This window comes from Drosophila serrata, unplaced genomic scaffold (assembly GCF_035046125.1).
Source record: "Drosophila serrata isolate PLE 108 unplaced genomic scaffold, ASM3504612v1 contig_17, whole genome shotgun sequence".
Taxonomy (NCBI): Eukaryota; Metazoa; Arthropoda; class Insecta; order Diptera; family Drosophilidae; genus Drosophila; species Drosophila serrata.
In genome coordinates this window covers 167735-192902 of record NW_028256915.1, presented here as the reverse complement: position 1 = coordinate 192902, position 25168 = coordinate 167735, and the positions used below count along the sequence as shown (strand labels likewise).

The 25168-nt window shown below is 45.1% G+C and overlaps 1 protein-coding gene across 18 annotated transcripts in view; it reads right to left on the bottom strand.

Annotated features, from left to right (window-relative positions):
- The window catches only part of bru3 (CUGBP Elav-like family member bruno 3), a 129991-nt gene that overhangs the window by 50231 nt on the left and 54592 nt on the right, over positions 1-25168 (bottom strand). For 4 of the 18 annotated variants that reach the window (XM_020960148.2, XM_086828487.1, XM_020960149.2 and 1 more), the window contains one exon: positions 14229-14363. The exons of 5 other annotated variants lie outside the window; for them this stretch is intronic. In XM_020960148.2, coding sequence (XP_020815807.1) covers positions 14229-14363 — 135 coding nt within the window. Of the gene's footprint in view, positions 1-14228; positions 14364-16473; positions 16673-20504; positions 20842-25168 lie in introns of those variants that run through there. 9 more of the 18 variants (XM_086828436.1, XM_086828446.1, XM_086828456.1 and 6 more) reach the window with 4 other exon arrangements.

The following is a 25168-nucleotide window of genomic DNA, read 5'->3' as shown; positions in this document are numbered from 1 at the left end:
TATTATGCGATGGCAAAGCTATCGAATTTGTTTGATGCATGTGCACGGGGACAACGTCTGGAGCTAGCAAAGCCTTTGGGGCATGGGAAGAGCTCCGCTCCATGTCGGTAAATTGCATTTGCGGCACGACACTCGCAGTTGAACGCATGCTCGTCAGAGGGCAGAAGAAATCAAATAAACTCATCCGGATGCAACATATGATGTCCTGGCGGGCAGGTGACTCAGGTAATGCCAAAGAGAGCATAGATATGTGTCCTTAAAAGTTTGACCAGCATGTCTAATCAAATCCGTCGCCGGCAGAACTTATCAATATGGCCAACTGCGAGCAGCAAAACACAAACACACAACTTGACCCACCCGAGCGGCTGAGGCTGAAATTGAACTCTGCCAGGCATGAGGCCAGCACTTTGCATACAAATCATACGAGTCTGCGGAAAGTTTCCCACCCGGAGCCCACTCTAATACAATGCACCGACACGTAGTTGAAATGCCCGATGGGACCATTATTCTTGATTTTGGTCGGACAACGGGTCGAGCGGAGAGGGAGGAGGCAACTTTCGACTACCTTTTGCCAGTTGATAAACAACCAAACTTTCGGCCTCCAGGCCCGAGGCATTTTGAGGATTTGCAGCTTCAGTAAATAACATTCGAGACCGAATTCACTGACTAACCCCGGACATAACCGCCCTGGACTGGACTGGACTGGCCTGGCCAGGATTTGCCATGCAAAACAGTCCCCGTACGTGTAATGTGATATATTTTTTACTGGCTGTCCATGGCCATGATGTGGGACCGGCCACACTGCAGGCCAAATTAAATAAAAATCAGTGCCCGGAGTGAGCTCAAATTGCAATTTCATAAGCAATTTGCTACTGGACCAAGATATGGCTGCTAACGTGCATATTTTTGTTCTTTGTCTCTCTGAGAGGGCCGTTGTGGCATGGAACGGGTGGCCAAAAGGTCAACTGAAAATTACATGAGTTTCGGGGGAACCCTCTCAGACCATTTAATAGATGCAGCTTCAGATATGGATGCAGAACCAGAACCAGATCCAGGATCCAGGGTCAGTTTGCTGACATTTTTATGGCACTTTCGGGAGTTGACCAGAAAGTATGTGCCCGCTCGCTCTGACGCTCCGTGTGTGTGCGCCTGACACACAATAAACACCAATTAAGAAAATAATATTTTGTGTACACACACAAACAAATGTCTCTGGCAAATTGAAAAGCCAACGCCAAAGCGTTCGTCTCCAGTTTTGTACAAGTGCTGTGCAAATAATGCACAGAAGTATGCTACAAAATACGAACAACAAACAAACAAGCAAGCAACTGGCCCCAGTCCCAGTGGCAGCGATACCAAACCAACGATCCGAAGGCAAGGAGCCAAGAGCCTATAACAAAAGCTAAAATATTATTGCTTTCGTTCGCCCAAGACTTCTTCGCAGCCGAATCTTCCGGCTGCAGTCTGGAGCCGGGTCGCCGGGCGCCGGGCGCCAGGACTCCAGAGTCTCGAGTCCCTGCCCGTGGGTCTGGGCTTGAAGTCCGAGCCAGCTTGTTATAAGGCATGTTGACAAGCCTCTTTAACAAATGACACCAACAGATGAAGAAGAAGCCCGAGCAGGACAAGCCAAATAGTTACTGTTCACCCTTCTCCAGTCCAGGCCCTTCGCTGTATCCTTCCTGCCCCCCATACCCAATCCCTTGGAATCCGGCCTTGTAACATTTGTTGTGCGCAGCCGAAAAATGTTGCTGCTCTTGTTGGTGGGACTTCCTGCTGCTGCTGCTGCTGCTGCTGTAGTGGTGTTGTCTTGTCAGTTGCCCTTCTGTTGTTTGCTGTTATTTACTATTTTCTATCCTTTTCAAGGGGTGCAGCGGGATTCTTAGCATACCGACCGGACCCATGTCAAAAGCGAACTCTAACGCCATTGGAATTTATCCAAGAAGCTGGAAAGTTCTGTGGACTTTGGGACGGGACAGTCGCTACGCTTTGACTGGGCAACTATTGTTTCTGGCTCCAATTTCATTATATAGATATATTTAGCAAGCGCGATGGCCGCAAATTCCACTTTAAAACTAGTTAAAGTCGAGGCCTTTGGCCACAAAAAAAAACGTACCTTTAACCGCCTAAATAAACTGCACCGTCAAAGATTTAAAAGGCGCCCTTCCTCCCATCAGACCAAAGTAATTTCAGGCTTTTGCCGGCCAGGTCCTGAAAAACTGTTGCCAGCGCTCAGCGAACCACAAACAAGGTAAATGCTTTTGCAGCAACACCAACAGCAGCAGCAAAAGCAACAGAAACAGCAACAGCAACACGAAACTGGAAACTGCACCCTGATGGACTGCGGGTGCAGCGGGGTGCAGCTGTAACCGCAACATAATAATTATGCAACAGAAACCGCAATGCATGCGGGGCAGGCGACGCCGGCAGCCCGGCAGCCAGGAGCCATCCCCTGCTCCCTCTCACACCGCCTCCTAGTCAGATTTGGGAGGAAATTGTTTTGCCAGGCGAAAGTGTGAACAAAAAGCTGTTGCGTGTGCTGCTGAAAGGAGCGGAGCGGGGCAAAAAAAGCATAAAAACAACAAGCAAACGCAGCAACGTCAAACCGCAAAGTCAAATGCAACTAAAACCGCAGCACAGTTTGGGGCGCTGAGGTTTTTCCAACCCCACTCGGCTTGGGAGGAAGGGAGCACGGTACGAACTTAAATCCTGGCAGGATCTGCGCTTCCATGATAGCTCCATTTAGCTAACTTTATGCCCTTCAACCTCCATTGTTTCTGTTTATTCCGCAGCATTGCATTCCGTATCCTTTGACGATTTATGCGACCACTTATTTAGCTGAGGAGCACGAAACAAATTCGAAAAGAGGACGCTCTAAGGCCGCATAACTTAATAGCGGCTCGCTTCATTTGAACTTTATTGCTCACAGCGCTGGCACAGGGGAATAAAAGTAAAGCCAGCAGGAGCAGCAGCAGGTGGGGGAAATCAATTTGGCCGGGCTTAGTCCCGACATCAAAGCGTAGGCAGGCCATGTCCAGGTCCGAGACCAAGTCCAAGTCCAGGTCGAGGTACAGTTCCAGGTCCAGGGTCTGGACAGGTAGGTTAAGCCTAATAAACTGCGCGTCCAAAAGCAGCCGGGAAATTTATTTTTGTTTTCCTCGCAGGAAGGACACAAGGAGAAGCTAATTGTATTGTGCAAGGAATTTGATTGCATGGATTTATACATGATTGAAAAGGGCCGGCGAACGGAGCCAGTGGCAGCATCTGGACGTCGGGCGGACAGTGAGTGCATAAATTGTGCGCCCAACTCGCGCACATTATTCATTTTTAATGCGCCCGGGACATAGACGGCGCCGAGCCATGGCCACAACAATTTGGCCACATGTAAGCACAGGCAAGTTGGCCATAATTGCCTCGGAGTCGGGAGCAAAAGGCCGGAAGACGACACCGGGCCAAGGCACTGCACTCGGGGCCGGGCCAGGTAGCAGCATCATTAAAATGAGTTAGCGTCCTAGACAGCACCGTAGTTGGAAGGAAGTCGAAGGACTTGGCTGGGGACTGGGACTGGGACTGAGACTGAGACTGAGACTGAGACTGAGACTGAGACTGAGACTAAGACTGAGTTTGCTGCTGGTCTTTTGGGCGCAATTTGCAGTGGCAGCGGTGGCAATTAAGCCAAGGAGTAGATTAACTTTAAGCTACGACTCTGCCTTTGACGAGGCAGATGCGCTCGCTGCACTGCCGCAGGTCGCTTTTTGTGGCTTGAAATTTATTTAATTAACCGGAATTTGGAAACCAGAAGTGCATCTGAAAGGTGGGTCTGTCTGGGCACTCGCTTTGTAGTTGCCATGCCCTGCCATGCTTGAGAAACGATGATTCCGAGAAAAGCCGATACCACTCGATGCACCATCAATGCCAAGTTGGCCTGCTGAATGAATTGGTTGTGAAGAAATTTTCTAAAATAATATGGCAATGTGCTTAATTTGAACGAGTTTTCAATTGCATTACGCAAAACTCTGTGAACCATTGCAATTTTCAATTGTTGTGGAGAACGCTCTCATATATAGTATATTCATATTCAGTCAGGATCTATGTATGCATAACGGCAGCTCGGCTCTGTGCTCTCTGATGTGGCAAACAAAACGTGCCGCTTACAAATTGTACAACAACCAATTAAAATGCATAACTCGATTTAAAGTTTACATAACATTTTGCTAAATTACAGGATCGTCCCAGGCATTCAAGCTTATATAAGTGGCCCGCATCCAGCCCCTCCAGCCCTCTCATCCGTCCGACAGTTCTGTTTGCAAGGGGCTTACAATGTCTGTCGCTCGTTGTTGCTGTTGCTGTTGCTGCTGCTGCTGCTGCTGTTGCCCGGGCAACATGCAATTAAAAGCGATATTGAATTTTGTTACGCTCTGCGCTTGAGTGTGCGATTTGTGTGTTAGTTGTTGTTGCTGCTGCTGGTGGTGTTCTGTTGCCGCTCTGCGGCTCTTATTTAATTTGAGTCGACGAAAAACATATATTCTGTTATGTGATTGGCATAACTTACACAACGCGGCACACAGAAAACAAAAATAATATACAAATTGGGTAAAATGTTCCTAAAAATACTTAAATTTGTCTTAAATGCGGTAAATGATGACATATTTAAATGAAATCAAGCCTGGCAAAACCATATTTTCATGCATTTATTTATTATTTAGATTTCCATTTTAATAAAGAAATTAAGCTGAAATTAAACAACTATAGTGTGTTTAAGTTTTAATAGAAATATTGAAGTTCTAAATACAACTGTTTAATTTTGAATTTGCCGGAACTCAAACCGTGGTTTAAAAAGCGACTAACTATTTGAGGTCAGTGTGTATAATAATAGATTATAAGCGCGTATCTTTCTAAGACATATTTTGACTCGATCTCTCGGGTAGACATTATTATGACTTAGAAATAACGTACACATAAAAAACCATACATAAAAAAATCAAATAAAATCTCTGATCGCCCTGGGTCGAAACCTCGGTTGTAGACTCGACTAACTCTGTGTGCCTGCGAGCGAGATGGCTATACCAAAGAGTGAATAAGTGGAAGATTTGTATAGTCTTTGGCTATACATTATCTTTATTGTTGATTAATTGTAGAAATATATGGGAAAAATTATTAATTTTAAATATATTTGTTTTCAAAGCTGTTTTCATATTAAATTAAGCTCTAACTTTATAAAGACATCATGAAATATGTATTTCTTCTGCCGAAACCAACAAGATATCCATACAGTACTTTAAAAAGTATTTCATGCAACGACAAGTGTAAGATTGGAACATATATACATGCTCCTGATCCGACTGATATCGGTTGGGTTCTGTGGGCCCCCAACAGTCTAAGCTGATTCCAATTACCAGCTATCAACGCTCCTCTCCCCCTCGGCGACCTTGTTTTTCCACTTTTTTCTCCGTGCCGCCGCCCTCTTCAATTGTTGTCGGCTGCTGCCAAATCGCCGCTGAACCCTAATATATGGCTATTATGGCGTACAGTACTTTAGGCCCCAAGCGTTGCCATGGCAATGGGGGGCGGGCGGTGGAAAGAACCAGAACCAGAGCCGGGGGTCAGAGGGCATTATAAATCTTCATTGTTGAAGCACCTCTGTAAAGTAGCACAGACAACAGCCGAAAATTTCCGATGCTGCCTTTTCCCCGGGACATAGGACGCTGCATGTAGGATGTGTGAGTGTGTGCTAAAAGCAACATCAATTTGCATGAGTTGTGCGGTTGTGCGTGTGTTGGTGTGTGTGTATATGTAATTACAAAAACACACGAACAGAGGCTGAGTACGTGCAAATCTGACCAAAAATTTAAATTGAAGCTAAAATTTTTGCCAAATGCTGTTGCCGGCAACGCACCATGAGGATGATGATGATGATGATGTATGCAACTCTTTTCCAGCCCCTCCCTTCGGCAGTACAACCACTACCACTGCCCAGTGCCACCACCACCCCCCGGGCTATATAGTATGTATGTCCATATGGTTGAACAGAGGCCTAACGCCCTCGCCCTCCCCCCATTTTCCACCCTCTGCCGCCGGCAAAGCACTTCGTATGCGATCTCTCTGGAGGCCGTTTTGCGAAAACAAGTATATCGAATTTTAATTACATTTGCTTCATCTGTGCGGGCATATGTGTTTTTGCTTTTTGCGCCAAACAGCCGACACGGAAATGTGATTTTTGATTGAGTGCCGACCAAACAGTAGCAAAAACCCAGGAGGAGAGTCGTAAAAGCAACGGGGAACCAAACGCCTTGAGGCGGGTGGAAAAGGAGGTCAGGCCAAAAAACGACATGCAAATTCTGTAAGGTCCTGTACAAGTGTCTCAGTGCGCTAAAAATTCCCAAGACAGAACTCTGAAACACCCCAGTATGTATATAGTGTATAGTGTCGCTAATCTGGAAGTCCGATCCGATAAAAAATTATTTGTACTCAAATATATTTCAGTGTACTGAAAGCGATTGTAAAACAGAACTGTCGCAAAATGTTTATAAATGCACTTAAGAAAAAAGATAAACTTAGAAAGGAGCATTTAGTTTAAATAAAAACCGAGCTACGTTTATGTCAAGTGTTCAAGAATTTGTAGGACCAGTCCTTTAACAAATAAGTTAATAGTGACTTGCGTTTGCGATATCTCTGTCGATATTTTGGTAGACTACCATAGTATAGTCTCGATTTATGATTATTTATTTATGTATTAAATAAAGCCGACTAGATCTCTAGTACGGTTCTTGTCAACTACAAATATGAACCTACTTGACACAACTTTTCGTTTTTTTAATTATAATTATTTTTAATATTTCAGGACTTAAACTTTGACCGCAACATTGGTTCCCATTAACCTGTACATTGGTCGATAGCTATACCTTTTCCTGGTAACAATTGTCTTCACTCTTGAAGAAGAACGACACTTAACTGTTAAGATTATACTCTGAATGTAGAGTGGAATATTCTAACAATACTTTCTCTGATTACCGCCACGTGGCTCACATGTTCTTATATAAGGGTGACCCCTTGGACACTTACCTAAAACGGGCAAAAAAAGAGAGGAAAGCTCAGTAAGTTCTGGGAAAAAGATCGAGCTAGAAATAAATGCTAGTTATGGTACTCTAAATCGGCATCTTTTACAATCCCTTCTGTCCCATCTCAACCATGTTTACCATCGCTAACTCGGGACTCAAGTGCATAAACATTTATTTGCCCTAGGAAAGGCATCCTTTGCCTTCCTGCCCAAGCACCAGGCAACCTTGGCTGTCGACACTTGACGCAGCCAGGCAACCCGCAAGGAAAAACAGGCCCAGGACCAGGCCCAGTGTCAGTTTTATATTATTTTATTCTGCGTTGCGCCGTCGGAGCTTTGAAAAAGGATAGTAGTCTCCTTCTGCGTTAGCTAGCTCCTGTCTCCGGTTATGGCCTCAGACATTTTCATTTTCATTAAATGCCTTCGCGGCTCGGCTCCCGTTACGGGGCCGGTGGTGGTGGTGAAAAGGATATTGTCTAAGAACAAAAGCGGAATAAATTAATTTAGCTCATGTCTTGGCCCCGGCAATGAGCTAGAAAATGAGCTGCAGAATATGTATGTGGCATACGGTGGGACGCCTCCATGATAATAACGAAATATGTGCAACTGACAGGTGGCAGTAGCAGCAGGAGCCATTAGGCAGGCTCCTTGTCTGAAATTTAATAAGTTCAGCGATGGGCTGAGCTGGCTCCTTGTACGCATATTAAAAATATGAAGGCCTAAGGTACCTTAGGGTAGAATCAGATGCTATATCAATACCGGGTGTATCGCTAGCGTTTATTGCATTAATTTTTCAATAATCCCGCAAAGCTGAAACAAATATCTAAAGTGGCATATACCTCTCGGCTGATAGGACTAATCTTTTATTGATGCCCAATGCGATACAGAACGGAAGCCAGCGCGCTCAACTGAGTTAATTAAATTTTCGGCCGAGAACCGACCTGGCTTTCCTCCGTCAACCTGCTCTGGGACCTGCCGTGCCTTTAATAGGCACATCTCAATCCCGGCCTTATCCTTGGCCCTTATACCCAGCCCCAGATACAGCATAATCGGCGTCCTCGGTCTCTAAGTGTGTATGCCCGGCAACCCTTTTCACCGGATCCCTCCTTTTACTTGGCCCAAACTTTCTGCTTAATGCTTGGCCCAAACTTTTTTGACATTTTTATTGACAAGAATCCAGGCGCCCCAAAGAAGCAACAGCAAAACCACGGTCTTCTCCTCCATGTGGCTTGTACAACAACATTTTTTGCTCTCCTGGGCTGCGGTAAACTTTGCTCTGGGGTCTGGGCGCAGGACTCCGGACTCCGGACTCCGGTCTCCTGCGGCCTCCTGTGCCCGTGTGCTGCGGTCAAATCTAATTTCCGCAGCTTTTACTACTTTATTAAACTATTACAACTAAAGCCAGCCCGATTCAGCCCTGCCAGGCTGCTGGCGATGGTGCTGGCAATGGCCAAGGCGATGGGTATTAAAAAAGTTATGTTCCAACGTATATATGTGGAGGCGAGTGTGGGTGGGCGTGCCACGAAATGTGTTAATAAAGCACACTTGCCACCAACATGGCCACATAATGAAATGAAATTGCTGGGGGGCAACAAAATTGCCACCACTATATGGCAGGGTATATGCGATGGCCCGATCAAGGATCCCATTGATCTGGCCAGGACATGCATATGCACAGTAATCTCCTTGGCCTCCGAGTGGCATAAGTTGCTGGCACTTTGTGGCGCTTTTACGACTCGTTGGCCCGGCATCAAGTTTCAGCCACTTCCTGCTCCGGCTGCCTCCTTGGGCACGCTTAATTGCTCTGACCTTTGACCAAGTGTATGTACATAGTTTTGGCCGTGTTGCACGTTAATTAGCATTAAGCAGGGGAGCAAGCGGAACGACGAGAGTCTAAACATAGCCTTTTGCCGAAGTACGGGTCTGTGATAAAAATTTATTGCCAGCGGCTGGGGCTTCCCTCCACATGCATGTGAAACTTTGGCCATACTGCAATTAAATTTAAGCTGCTTCAAGCCTAGGACCCATACACACACAACCTCAGGAACAGGGGCAGGAGCTGGAGCCGAAATAGGATCGGGATCAGGATCAGGGTTCACAAAAGACTTGTGGCCATAGCGACTACAACGACGACGGCAAAGTTTGTTAGGTTTTCTGGTTTCGGTTTTTGGTCTACAGACGCAAAAGTTCGCGTTTGTTTCTTTCTCCCTTTTGATATGTATTTTAATTCCTTGGCCTGTGTGCCATTTTGCAGTTGGGCGTCCAGGACTTTTGGCTTGCCAGCGGCAGCAGCCACTAGGATGTCTGTGGCTTAAATGGCACTTATGAGCTTATGCCGCAACTTACATTATTATTATTATTACTCCGATTTTTGTGTGCTGGCATAACATAAATGCTGCTTCTTGGCGCGCAATAAATAGTTATAGACTGCGGGGAGTCCTTAAAGAGGGGGCGCGCGGAGGGAGTTTTGTATTAATTAAGAGGCATTAGAGCACAAGAGGCATGCTTTATGGGAGCCGGGGCATATGCTCTTGCAACTTTAGCTATCAGCACTCTTGGCTAAGTGCGATTTACGATGCTACGAAGAGAGTATGGGAGCTCGATTGGGCGGAAATGGTCTTTGCCCTCGCCTCGGATTCAATCGAAATCTCATCACACTTTCCACCATTATGATAAAGAATCAAATAAAGCAAAGCTCTCGCATGTCATAAGCGGTAAATTCAATTTCAGTTTTACAACATTTCACCGCTACTCGGGCTTTGTTCGGGTTGTTTGACAGTTTTTGCAGCGCACTCAATCAGCACTTGTTAGAACTTTTTAGTGTGCTGTAAAATAAACATGAGTATAAAGCTGAAATGAAATGAAATTTAATAAATGCACTGCGGCAGAGTGTGTGTGTGTGTGGAAACAGGAGTAGAGTGGAGCAGGGCGACAGGCAGCATGACATGCACTTCATAAAACTTTGCTCATATAAATTGAAATTGAAATGAAATGATGATGCCAGAGCTGCCACGTGATATCTGGGAGGGGGTGTGCGTGTGTATCTCTATCTGTATTTGTATCTGTTTCTGTATCTGTATCTGTATCTGTATCTGGGTGTGTGTGCGAGTGTCCATGTGTGCAAGTGAGAGTTGACAGGCGGCGAGAGCTGCGTCCCTCACTGCACAATGGCTGGCTGTAAAAATTTGTTGGCCAAACAACAAGTGGAGCAGCCAAAGCAGCAGCAGCAGCAGCAGCAGCAACAGCAGCAACAGCAGCAACAGCAGCAGCAGCAGCAGCAACAGCCTGAAAAACAACTTAAACTGTCATTGCAAAGTTTGAGGCAAAGCCCAGGGGCTGCTGGCAGGGAGCGGAGGTATTAAAAAACTTTCCTCTGAGCAATTATGTGAAGGCTACTTAACTTTTTTGCAGGCAATAAATTTGCTCTTTAAGTGGAGACGGAGGCTCGCAGGAGGAGCGGCGGCAGCACGCACCTGAGCTGCGACACAATTTTGTTGCACACTCGATGTCGGTTTTTTCGGGCTTTTTTTCGGGTCCGCCCACTCGTAGAATTTGCCAGAGCTATGTGCAGAAATTCAATTAGCCAAGCGAGGGCGGGGGGCAGGCAGGAAGCAGCAGCAGTTTGCCACTTGGCATGCCATGCAGTTTTGGGGAATGCTTTGAAATACACGCATGCACACTTGGATACAGATACTCTCCGCATGCCTAGATACATTTCACGTCCGTGTGCATGGGCGTGCGGTTGTGACAGGCTGACTGCCTGCTGCTCTGCCGCTCTGCTGCATACTTGCCTCAATTACGCCGAAAATGTCACATTAATTATTGGCATTTATGGGGTTTGCGCCGCTTTTGATATGATAGACGACAATGCCGACCAAAATTTGAAGTCTACTTTATGGCGCGCTATTGTTGTGTCCTCGAGAGCGTGCTTCTGTGTGTGGCAGCCGCACAGACACGAGTATTTACGAGTACGCATTCGTATGTGTGTGCGGTTGTATTAATTGGAATTTGTTTTTGTGTGTCAGCTGCAAAGACGGCGTCGAGGCTGCCGCTGCCGCTGCCGCTGCCTTCGGCTTTGCCGCTGGGCTCTTTGTTGGGCTTTGCGGCAATTAAAAATTAATTTGACAAAGCGAGACATTTCGAATTAATTTCGAGTCTAAACGATGTTTTAATTCAATTTATGTTTCTGGCAGCACAACTTGACAATGCCATTCATTGAGTGGGTCGATTGACTCAAGGTCTGATCAGGTGTGCGACTTGAGTGTGCGCTTCAGTCGCATTTTATGCTCGATATTAATTAAGTGTCGTCCTGCCCCGGGCTAAACATTTGAAAGCCATCTCATATTGCATGCTTATGAAGATAACTGTTCTATCAAGGATGCGCCGCTTCCCTCACTTCACTTCAATCCAAGTCCAACTCCAACTCCAACTCCAATTACTTAATGACAGCTTCCAGTTGCAGTGATTAGGCTGAAAGCGCTTTGAGCCGTAGAGGCCGCCTCCTTGCCACTGGCCCTTGCCACTGCCACTGCCAATGCCGACTATGCGCATTCACGTCAACTTACGCCAGTTGTCTGTCAGCAACAGGAGGCGCCTCCACACTCATGCGGCTACTTATGCAAAATGCTGGGCTCTGCCACTAGACGACACCCGTTGCTGCTCATCTGCACGCACTGGAGCAGGCGCTTTGATCGGACGGGGAGCGGCGGGGAAGCGGCCCGGAGACACACAATTGTGTTGATTGCACAGATGACAAGGCGTAGGACGAGATGACAACTTTGCTGCCTGCCACCCTTGATGACAATGAAGTGCATGCATGAATATTCTAATCAAATGAGCCGCCAGCCTGTCCTGGCTCCTGGCTCCTGGCTGCTAGCTCCTGGCTCTTGGATCCCGGCTGTGGCCTCCGGCCCATCCATTGTCAAGCGGTAGAGTTTTTCGCCTCCGCCACATGTGTAGTACACTGGGAGGAATAGGAGGACTCGGAGGTCAGTCAAGGACAGTCGGTGCCCGAGACCTTCTAGGGAAACTAAGAGTTAGCTTTGCAAAGGACTAACTAAGTTTCTTCTATTTCATGTGGCATTACATCGACTATTTCGCTCAGTGCTGCCACATGCTTTGTGTTCTGTGCGGAGCTAAAGTTTCAAAGTCAGCCAGAGTCCCCGGCCCAGAAAAACCTTTCCTTTACCTCGTTTCATTTCATTCACTCACTGAAATCGAATTTGCATAATTTAACATGATGGTTGCGCTTATTCCTGCAGCCTGTCAGGCGCACAGACAGCGACGGACGACAGGCGCAGGGATGGGTTATTATTGTTCGCCCTCGAATTCAGCGTCACCGCATTTTGCTGGCACATGCATCATCATTTGCATACATTTGCAGTCCGCCCAGTCGGAGTCGGAGTCGGAGTAATGAGGACTGCGCCGGTCTGAGTCGATTTTCTTTGAATATAATTCGCGGCGCGGGGCATGGAAAGCATTGACGTTGATGGATTTTGGCACTTACACAGGCTAGCGCCCGTCACCGTCACCTCCGCCCACGACTCCGTCTCCGTCTCCGAAAAAAGCTGCGGCAGCAGACTCTGCTCCAGTTGAGCTGAGCGAGCTGGCTTTGAAGCGCAATTTAATGAAGAATGATATGTTGGCATCGTGGCCGCAACAGCCGCAATCATTCGCCCCTCTGGGGCACACCCCTTAACCACATCGACTGACAGTTTTCGCGGCTTTGCACGCAGCCACTGTCGAAGTTGAAGGGCGCCGACAACATCGACAACATCGACAACAAGTTTTCTCGCTCAGCGGCAGTGGGCTTCCCCCCCAAGGTTTTAGATTCGATTTTCTAACAAATTATGTATGTATGTAGCTTGAAAATTTTTTGGGAAATAATGCTACTCTCGCTGTTATTTTACCTATTCATTTTCAGACTAAATTTTGATTCGAAAGTGGCTGGAAATCTCGGAGCGAGACCAACCCCTCCTGGCAAGTGCAGCCTGAAGCCTAAAGTAAACGAGGGGAAAAAACAATAAAGAGCAGGGACAGAGTGGAAGGACAAACAAAAATAAATACTCCACCCCCCGACATTGGTTTTCTATGCAAAGTGTCACATGGCCGTATGCCACGCCCCCTTCCGCAGGACGACGCTGCCGCTGCCATTTCATGCATATCAAAATGGCAACAATAAACGCCAACAAAAGAACAACAATAACAAACATTAACATGGAAATACACACACGCACGCGGGGCCAACAAAGGCGGCAGTCAAAAATGTTGCAAATGTAAGCAAAATAAAAATAAGAATACATAACAAAGAGACACAATTACACTCACTGAATGAGTGTTTGCCAGTGTGATTGTGTGTGAGTCTGTATGTTTGTGTGTGTATTTGTAAAACCAAAACTTTTGACATAATAAAATGGAATGTTATTGTTAAAAAAGTTACTTGCATATTAAAACAAACGAAACTTTCCCACTAGCTGTCGCTATCTCGCTCAGTCCCACTCTATCTCTCTCTCTCTCCGCAGGCGCCATTTATTTTTGCTTTCCCAGAGTGTGTGTGTGGGAGTGTTTTTACTTGCAAATGTCGCACACAAATGCAAATGGCCGGCGTGTGAAACGAGCAGCGCTGCCAAAAGCAAACAACTTTAATTGAACTGTTTACCCGATTTTTATTTTATGCCACCCTCCCCCCTGAAGCCAACCCTCTGGCCCTGTGCCCTGTTGAGCCGTGTAATTGTTATGGTTATGTTTGCGATGATTATTTGGCTCAGTGCACAGCTGCCCACATTTGCCATAACACCAATGCGACTTGCATTTGGAGCTAGTCGGGACGAGTGGCTTATCAAGAAGGCAGTAAGATGCATAACGCGCGCGAAATCATAACCTCACTCGCATTGACTCGTAGAATCATTTATCTTTTCTTTTGACCAAGGATCGAAGTGGATATAATAATCTAATGAACGCTTATCACGACTACACATCCAAGCTAAGTCCAAAAACGGAACGATCAACACAATCTTAGGTTTAATCAGGTACTGGATTATACAACAGTTAACGAGCCGAACACGGTACGTATACGCAATACTGGTGGGATCGTAAATAGGATTGGGAAGATATATGTATATTATAGCCGTAGATAGTATGGTATGTATAGGTTTAGGGGGATCAGACTACTCACCTTTGCTAGCACCGTCCGGCCCGCGCAGTATGGTGCACTCCTCTATAGTGCCGAACGGATGGAAGATTTGTCTAACATCGTCTTCGGATTGTTGTTTGCTGAGCATGCCAACGAACAGCTTGCGATCTAAATGCTCTGTTTTTGGTTTCGGGTTTATTCATGTTTGATGTCATGTCAGTGGTTTGATCGATCCGATTGATTTTGATTGATTACGAATTTAATTTGTTTTTTTTTTAATTTTTTTTATTTCAAATTTGAAAATAGATTTCAATTGTTGCACCAAAAGGAGTCGGCAAAATGGACAAGTGGCAATGTATTTCCGTGGGTGGCAGTGTTTTTGATTGTGTTTTGTTGTGTGGAAATGAAAAGTTTTCAATCAAGAAGCCATAGCCAGAGAAATTTCGCATCAAATAAGATTGAGAACCGAAAAATGAATACGGAAACAAAGGACGTTTGATTGATCGTAATGTTCATGTGTGTCATATCAAAAGAGATGTAAATGCAACAGGGTTACACATTACGCAACATTTGTTGTAACGAGTAACGAACGCAGCAGGCACATTTATGTAATTGTTTTTTTGTTTGTAATTTTTTAAAATTTCAACAGGCGCAAAATACCCAAAGGAAAGTAAAAGCAACAACATTTATTTAACGAGAGATTTTGTTGGTGTTTTGGGTGGATAGTTTGATCACCAATAGAGCAATTACAATTACAACATTTATAAATGTGGTTAGGAAGGTTGGGGTGGGAGGAAGGAGAACAAATTTCGATTTTATAAGCGGAAGAAATTTTTATTTTATTTGAAATTGTTGCATCGAGAAGGTACAAATTTCGTTAAGTAATGAACCAAATCAAAATCAAAACAATACGAGTAAGAGATCACAGAAATTGAAATCAGTTTTAAGAAATAATAATAGAAGAAGAATTGTCAGTTTTCCAATTTTGCCAATTTTGATGTATTTATTTTTTTTCGTTTCAATCATATATATTTGATATAGAGCACGAACAAGTGTTACATAAAAAGGAAAGAAAAGAAGATAAAAATGGGTGATATTTAGTTAAAATTGTCGTACAATTGGTTTTTTTGTTTTTTTTTTTTTTTAACTTACAATATACGAGAATGGAAAGTAACTATTCATATACGTATAATATTAATTTGATGTATGTATATTTAGATATAGAACATACACGCACACTCAAGCATACCATCTCACACACATTTACAAGCTGGCCACGCATAGAGCTACTGAGTTAAGGATAGACATCGAAAGGATATTGAACACGCTAGCCACTACTTTAAAAAAGAGTTGGTAAAACTATGGGCGAGCATGGGGAATGTGAGGCTTAAAAATACTTAGAATCTACCTTATGATTATATTTCGGTCGAGTGATCAGACATGGATTCGCTAAGATGAAATCAATTTTTACTGGTAAATGAATGTGCGAAAGAATAGCCACTCAGGGACACCTTCTACCTTCGTGCAAGGACCTCCCATTTTTCGGTTTCAAAAACCATTTAAGCCGCCTCCTCTTCAGGCACACCGTCTGGCACTCCGGCACCCCGGCACTCGTATCATATCGAAAATGGAGCGTCACATAATTGGCCAAACACTTGCTTGCCACAGACCCACAGACCAGCTGCTGTCGCGTTAAAGTGGCAAAAGCAATCGAAGGAGAAAATAACTAATACGACACGTTGGACCCATGCACATGGCCTGCAGGCAATTGTCTTGTGTCCGGGTTAAGCCTAATGGCATTTGGGCTCCGTTCCCAAGCCCACTACCCCACTCTGGAGCACCCCTCCGTCCCAAGCACGTGCAATAAGCCAAGCAACGCCCCCGGCATGCTAAACAACAACAAGAAGGGCTCAGGGGCAGAAGGGTGGAAGGACGAAAGGGTGGAAGGGCTTGGGAAGTGGCAGTGGAAGCTGTGGAAGGGTTGGCTTAATAAAAATGTAAAGCACGTTGGACCTGAAGGGGCAGGAGGAGCTGGGCCGGGTCAGGACAAGGTAAAAATAGTGCAGCATACTTTGCGGCGCCTGCTGTTGTACATATGAAATGGCATAGTTCAACTGGCTGTTAACAGTTGCGGCCAAAAACAGGGAAAAAAAGAGGTAAAAGGATAACAGGGAGGGGAATGCGAAGAAGTGGGATTCGGGCTGGGAACAAAGTAGACAGGCTAGGGTCAGGACAAAAGGATTTGCACAATGTTTAGCCTGGCGTTGCAGCAATTTTCTACAATTACCTGGGGCACAACGACACCGACGACCGGCAAGGATAAAATGCACACAGGGCTTTCAGTGATTCCCTTTTGGCTGCTCTCCTTTTGCTTTTACTTTCGTTTTTTGTTCTTTTTTCGGTCCTCAGCTAAAGGAAAGAGCAGTGAAAATAATATTAAAGGCCATTAGGCTCATATAGACAAGTTAAGTGGCTCCTGGTCTGAGCCCGGGTCCAGGTCCTCCTCCCACCCCAGCCTTGCCTGCCTGTCGTCCTTGTCTTTGTTGCCGTGCTCTTGATTCCCCTGCTAGCCATGTGTGGCAGTTTTTAGATTTTATTTTTATGCCTGCCCCACGTTCAGTCCCTCATCCTGGCTGTCCTCTGTTGCCACGGCAAAAGAAGTCATTAACGTGTCGTTGTCTTTGATGCCGCAGCCAAAAGGGGCTCGGGATGGAGGGGATTGGAGGGGATTGGAGTGGATTGAAGTGGTGTGGGCGGGAAAAAGAAAGCCAAATTAAATTAGTTAACCACATGGCAAGTTCTGTGCATGTGCTGCGCCAAGAGACGACGAGGACAGGCCACTAATTGCTGCACGTTATGTTTTTGCTTATCTCCCCTTGAGTCGCAGCCTGTCCTGTCTCTCCAGCAGCGAGCTGCACCGCCTTCCCCAACGCTCCTCCAGAGCCGAGTAATTGTATTTTAAGTCCTGGGTCCTGGCTGGAGGTGAAAAAGCTAGTCGCGTCTATGAATAATACAAAAAATGTGGAGACATCGGAGCCGGCGGGATAAAAAACTAAACACAAAGTCGCTGACATGGCGAAAGTCAAAGCTCAAAGCTCATGTCCCAGTACCTCGTTCTTCCCGGTCTGTTCTTCATTTTCCTTTTAGCCGCACTGGCTGGCTTCCTTTGGCTGGCTAGCCGGGCCCTGTTGCCAATTGACATGTAAATTGACGTTTAATGGCTGCTAATGAGCGTCTGAGGATTTGTTCCTGGCATTGTGGCGGCGATTTGAATAAGCCGGCGAGTGGAGAGACCAAGAGGCAAGAGATGAGATGGAGAGAGATCACACTTGAATCAGGTGAAATTTCTCCGCTCAAGAGCTGCCATTGCTCGGGGATTAGGTTCAATCTGCAGAACCCTTCGCCGTCTTATTGCAGCTAATAAATCATTAAGCAAACAAATAAATACTCCATTAATTTTCACAGCTTAGCCAGCATTCTGGGAACCAAAGAGAGCGAAGTGAACGACAAATGAAGATCCTGCCATAATGCGACCAATTCATATCTGAAAATGTTTTAATCTGATTACTGCAGATAGCTCAAACTGCTATGTAAATATGTTTAAGCTATTAATTATTTTGTGGGGATTTTCAAGCTTTCGGCATAATTACAAAACTCTCTGGGAGGCGAGTGGTGGCTTCAAATAATATTTGCTTGGCAAAAACTGATTGAAGCCGAAGTCACTCCTGCCCACTCCCCTGCATCCTTTATTGTGATTCTGTATTTATGTTTCTGTATCTCGCCTGGCCCTTGCGTTTGGCTACGTTTATTCTGCTATAAATTATTGAAATTGTAATTACTTAGGCAGGAAATGGGTAAGTGAGCTCCAAATCGCATACTTACTGCCGCCCCAGAGTTCGCCTCTCTTCGTCTGTTCTTGTGAATATTCTCGATTTTGTTTGCTTCGTCTAATGAAAATTTAATCATAAATATGTATGTGTACACTGATTAAAGAGGGCAGCCCAAGCCCAAAGTAGTTTCATTAGCATTTTTCTATTTATTTTATTAGTGAACTCGTCCGCTCTCTAGTCCCTGCGCCTTTGATTGATGATGCTCTCGCCCGGGAATGGGGCTGGTAAAGGGAAACTAATTAATATGTAATTAGTGACACTCATTTGACATGTAACGAGGCTAATGTAAAAATATTCTGAAGTCGTCTCAGCAATAAGAAGGGAAGGCGCCCCGCCTCCTCAATCGCATTGATTAAAATGTAAATGCCTTTCTGTACTCAATTCAGCCGCACGATAACTCCCATATGCCGGGTCCAATCACAGGGATCAGATGCTGCAAATGATATGCTGCCCCATCAATATTGCCGGCAATTGTTGGCGGCCAAGTGTGCCTGCAGGCGCAGCATCCCATTTTTATGGTCCTCCAACTTGGGCCCAGATACAGACACAGACACAGATTCAGACACAGACAGAAGCCAGACTGGCTGGCGGTCTGAAAGTCATCCCGCACAGCCGACGGAGGTGTCAGTATTTATACAGCAAATAAGCTAAATGTTCCCTTTATGAGTCCCACAGCGGCTTTGCCGGCAAACAGTTGGTGTCGTCGCCCGACAATTGTGTGGCAATTGTCAAAAGTCTCCCCCGTCTTGACGTTTATATATGACTAGATATAACTCAGTGCCTCCCTGAAACTCCCTTAAAACTGCAAAAGCCGGCTTTGTGCTCTTTTCGCCTTTGTTGCCATTGTGGCGGGGAATCCTTTGGGCCTCCTTCCGACTGCGAGCTCCGAGTTTATTTGTCAGTTTGAAATTCTTTAGTAATAAGCGTAAAACTCGACTATAGGCTGGGGACAAACTGTGCACAGTGAACGAATTGTGGCGAGAGCGAACCGAGCCCTAAGCCAAAGTTAGAAGTAAATTAGTTATTAGCCTTGTAAGTAGTTCAAAAGTTGCCACTTAAGCCGCTGACAGCCTGCTGGAGCTCCGTTTCAGAGGCGAGATGCCAGAGTATCGCTAAAATGCGCCTAATTGTTAATTAGCGTCAGCATGAATTCGTAAGGGGTTGCAGCACGAGTTCTACCAGTACTACGAGTACCACTACCAGACATTTCCATAGTCACATTTTTAGGCACAAAACTTTGCGTTTGGCTGGGGCCAAAAGTCACCGCCAGACCGAAGGAGGCAGGCATCAAGAAGAACGCAGAAACTTTGTCCTCGCTGCTGTGGTATTGAAGTGTTAATTAATATTGAAAGGAATAAACTTTTGTCGAACTTTCTGAATAGCTAAAGAAAAGGCTAATGTAAATTGTGGAAAAGTGGTGAGGACTGGAATTTCATTTAAATCCGTTCGCCCCACAATAAGGCCTAAAATAATGTCAAAGAGAAGGTATAAAAGACAATCGGTCACTTTAATATGGGTCCCAAGCATCCCAGGGTGTGCGTGTGTTTGTTATCTTCAGGGAAAAAGCATTTGCATTTTCTTGTTGCAGCCGGTGATAAATTCGAGTTCCTTCACCTCAACCAGCACTCGCTCCCTCCACTCGGAAAAGCAATCTTGACAAGCCATTAACATTTCATGTGCACCTTGTCTCCGTTTTTTCTGGCTGCTGCCTTGACTATCACACTAAAAGTCAATATAAAGTAAAAATTTTTTATGACCCCGGGATTATCATTTTGCGCTGGTTCTGCTGTGGCTCTGGCTGTGGCTGTCGCTGCAGCTTGACATGAAATTGGCTGCACACTGTGGGTAACCAGAAATTGGCCATAAAAGGCGAGCGACGGCCAAAAGGTGCTGTCGCTCCTTCCTTTATATGTATATAAATGTATAAAAAATATAGAAATTTTTATTTTAAGTAGTGACGCGTCAGGGATAATGTTAATGGCACATGGCATTTTCATTTCAAACGCATAAAAGTGTCCGCAATCCACGTGAAATGCTTAAGGAAGGAGCGGAAAAGCGAAATGCCAGGGAGAGCAGGGGGAAAGCGGCGGGAAAATGTCAACCGAAGAGTGTCCCCTTTGTGGCTGTCGTTTATGTGTGCGGAGATTTGTTTTTTATTTCAGATATACACAGAAATATGTATGCACCCGTGCCCATGTATATCAAATAATGGCCAACTCACGATAAAAAGGAATTTAAAGTTTATGTGCGCTAGACTTTCGTCCTGCATACGCTTGTTTAATTATATGGTCGGTCTTTTTATTGCAACTCGTCCTCTTCAGTCCTCTAGGGAGCTATTCCTCGATTGTTACCCCAGGATTGTATCAAACTAAGAGATATTCTAGCAGTTGGAGTACGAAATACACAACATTACGACATGAATGCTTACTTTTCGGTTTGCTTTCTCTAGAAACTAAGTCAGAGGTTCGGAATGCGTTACAGAGTTTTGACTATTCCTGGAGTATATAGTTCAGCACTTTATTCAAGTTTAGTTTACAGCACCGTCGATTTGAGGCACGTCTGCGGACACTTATCACGGTTTATTATCACGGACTAATTTTCAACTGTTTGATTATAGAACTACGGGGATACGGGGCGCTCTCCTCTGGGATTAATGTGAACGCCGAGTTATTGGTTAGTTTGGCTCCGATGGAGTCTCCAAGCTTCCATAGCGAACTCTCGTCATTAGTTGAACGCCGTCGATTGGCTGCTTCTTAGGCCGATAGCTAAAGATTTTGTGTTTGTTTGGATTTGATCATTTTTTCGGTTTACAAAGTTATTGCAAAAAAAGAGAAGAGCAGAAAAAAGAAAGAGAAAAGTAAGAATAAATAAAATTTTATGTTCTCTGTTGTTGTAATTGTTTTCTGATAGAGCGAATGTTGTAAATATTTACTTTGCAAAAAGGCACATCAAATGTTTACGCGTCACAACAATAGAAAATTTGCTAAATAGGTTTTTTTACGATGAAAGTCTCTTGAAACAAAGGCAAATTACAGTAAATCACAACATTTAGCATAATCGATTAGGTCTTTGCCGAACTGTGTCCATTATTTTCAGTGATAAACTGTACGCACAACATCAAGAACAACAACAAAGAGGTATAAAACTTTATTAGGAAGAAATAAATAAAAAAGTAACTGGAAAAAAAATATATAAAAATTCCAGAGATAAGCCAAAATGTAGTTAAAAGATATTATTATTATCGTGGTCTTATCTGCTTAGATTTATTCTGATGCGTGATGATAACTAATATTGTATTGATATGCATTTATGAATTAAGAAACTATTATATATTGTACACGACAACAACACACGGCATATGCGTAAGTATGTATGGAAATAAATACGATTACATGTTTCTAAATATATATATATATATAATAATGATATAAATAAGTGTTCTTTACGTTAGCAATACAATAATCGGAAAGCAGCCTAAAGACAGCACGGAGTGCTATGTCAGGTCGGAAAACAAAGCATTCCATCATCCATTTCCCCCCACACCTTGGCTCTCATAAGGGGGAAAATATATTGCCAGACTTTGCTCTTTGGATCTTGTTGGAAAATCAATGCAAAACTCTTCAACACCTTGACAGCAGCTGATGCCACAAATCAACAAATAAAATCAACAAACGGCAGTAATGGCAACAATAACCGGGCGAGGAGATGAACAACAACAGCAACCACTGAGTCAAGCCACTCCGTCAATCAAATTGCTTTGGGAAGTTTTGCGAGAAAATGGTTCAATAAACATGTCTTACATAAAACATTTTAATTAAATTATACTTCTCCCACTTTCTTGGTGCGACTTGCAATATTTATCAATTTTCTAAGAGTCATCACAATAACCATACGTCTTCATCTAGCCCCAAACACACACAGCACACATGCACACACACGGACACAGGCAAACAGAAGTGTTTTAGCGCTCTTCATGCACATCACTCATTTACACGAACAGGGATGGGCAGAGCGAAGGAGCGAGGGAGCAAGGCGAGCTCTGTGCGCTCTACTTTAATTTAATTTTTGTGGTTGCCTCTCCTTGGTGGTATGGCCGTTGTTGTTATTGTCGTTTGTTTGTTTGTTCGCTGCGCGCAATTAATTGAACTTGCAGCAGACTCCGACTATTGACAGCCGAGCGGGGGAGCGGAAAATGGGAAGGAACAAGGCTCCCGGCACGAAGGACGAGGAAAGGCTTGTGCTGCGGTTGAGTCGATGAACACTTAAGCCGCACTCAATGCAGCCCAGCTCCCGCTCGTTACCCGTTACGCCTTTCGGAATTTAACTAAGACAAGCACCACAACGAAAACAGCAGAGACGAACAGAGCCACACGCAGGTACACTGAAAGAAAGTCCTACGATAAAGCTTTTTAAGTTCCTTTTTTGGGATTTAGAGTTGAGATCATAGGAAGCCCTAGGAGTCAGGCCTTAAGGATAATACCAAGATTATTGTTTGTATAGAATCATGGTCCACGCTATCCCTTAGCCTACTTAAGAGAAGAATCATCTGAATTTGTATATCTTTTTCGCTAGGTGTACGCACGGACACTCGGACAAATTCACTAACACGAGTTTCGCAGTTTGTTGCCTTTTCCGTTTGGTATATGAAATGCTTTCGGGACTTATGTTGGCTTAGCAGCAAACTTGTCTAAGCCTTTGCCCAAGACAGATAGACGAGCATGGCTGAGGAAAACCCTTCGGGGCGGGCAGGACTCCTGCAATTACAATTACACATAGAAGGAAGACCAAGCCGCAGTGGTTCAGGAGGAAGGGACCTCAGTAATTGTAATGGGCAACAAAGTAGGTAAGGCATTTAGCAGTTTAACGCACTTTCGAGGAGCTCTGAAGCCAGTCTCCTTTGGTAATCTTAAAGGTAAGGTAGCCCGTCTTGTTGACTTTAACTACTTAGCGGCCAGTAAGCAACTCCGTGTCCTGGTCAAGGACAGGTCCTGCATCACGCTGCCAGCCTCTAAAACATATTGCACAATTACTTGGCAGAAGCGCACATACCCTCGTGCCTTGGGCAAAAAATAAAATACCTAACGAAATTTATGTTATTGTTTGTCTGACTGCCTGCCAGCCAACCAGCTATAGCTAGGAGCAAGCCGGCTCCATACCTTGGCCCAGGATCGCTCTCCCATATTATTTGCACATATTTTTGCCCTTTGCGAGTGTGGGTTTGTGTGTGTGCGCCCTGTTTGTTGCAACATTTTATTTATCGCACTGGCCATAAAATGCACGCTGGGGGCATTTGTAACAATTTCGCAGCCGTACACAATGGAGGAGGAGCCGGGCCCCCCCCCCCCCCTTCTATACATATATCCTGTCCCCCAAAGCCTGCCCTCGCGCCTTTCTTAGTCGAGTTAAAATATTACAACATCATGCTTAAAAGTCACGTTTAAACGCTGACGACGACGGCGCTGAAAGATTATTGCATTTTTAGACTGCCAACCGCCGCTCAGCTCCTCGGAGCTACCGTTGAGTCCGGATCCCGGGCTCAACCTGCTCCACCTGCGCACAGCCGCGCAATCACAAACAAACGAAGTTCATTTCAGTCAGACGTCGTCCTTGTCGTCTGCGCCTGCCTGTCTGTGAGCCCGGCGAAATAAGTAATAGTGTTGCAACGTGCCTGCCGCATTTTATTTCCTCTCCAGCCAGATAGGAAGGACTCCAGGTGAGGACGGGGACGGGACCAACCCCGACCGATCCGACGAATGGAGGAGCAGTCTGTGAGCTGGCAAGCCATTGATTGTATAATTCCTGTGTTGCCAGTGAAAATTGTATATGCTTGATGTCTGATTGAATGGAATTGATGTGAGAAAGTGACTGCTCCTCTTTGCGGTTACGAAACCAATTTATTTGCGGGAGCCATGCTGTTATTTATTTTAAATAGCACAGGCCATGCTATACGTAGGTGTATCTCTCCTGCACAGGTTCTTTCAGCATATACAGGGAAATCCTTGAAAGCCAAAAATGATTTCATAAGATGAAAAGCGCTTTTCCCCACATCATGTTTTGTGGGGCTGTGGTTGCCAAAGGTCCGAACTATCTGGGGCGGAGCCACAGCAATTTTTGGCAACTCCTGTGGACAGGCAGATTGAAATGTTGGCTGTCTTTGGGAGCTGTGGGCGAAGGCCATCTTCGGGAACGAAGAAATTAAAACAAACTGATGGGGACAGCTGGAGAACTCTTCAACGAAACTCTACGGTTGATCTGAGGGTGGATCTCTGCCTGAGCCCGTTTCGATTACATTTAACCCCGCCTTCATGCAGAGTTCATCCTGTGGCCCAAAGGCACACACAGGCCCAGAGCATGGAATCACAAAAGCAAAAGTCACTTTTTCAATTTTCAAAATTAAAAAAAAATTCAACGCACACACGAGTAAATCACTAAGTTACTGTGTCGCATTGATAAACCCTTATCAAGCTGGCTTTTTTGAGACACACTCCCACTCCCGCACTCCTGTACTCCTGGCACGTTGACACTCTGTCAGAGGGCGCAATTCGGAGGGAAAAAAGTCACTAAACGGAACGCGGAAGTCTGACAAGGGTGAGCGGACTCCGGACTCCGGCCTCCGGCCTCTGGAGCGAATGAAAAACCGAAACCGTAACTGAAAAACCTGTCGTCCGGGAAGAAGTCTTGCCCTCGCCTACTTTTCGGCATGAATTTAAAAGCCCGGCTGTATGAAGGAGCGTTTCGGGGGGCTTGCTATGTTGCTCGCATATTAAAATCTATAAAATATGCTTGTGACTGCTTTACGACTTGAAAGCCTGCAGTGGGACGGGGGACGGAGGATGGAGACGGAGCCGGAGATCTGGCAGCCAACAAAAAAGTTCAATATTTGTAAATCTCCTGCTTCTTGCCGCTGTCGCCTTCTGACTTCCCAAGCTCTCGGTTCTTTATGGGTTAATGGTGCGAAAACGTGACTTAATGTGCGTGTGTAAGAATTTTTTCCGCCCTCCGCTCCGGAGAGTTATGAGCGGGGGAGGTGCGTCGCATCTGGCGTTCAAAGGTCAGAGCAATTTGAGGCGACCATGGGCTGATGGCTTTTAA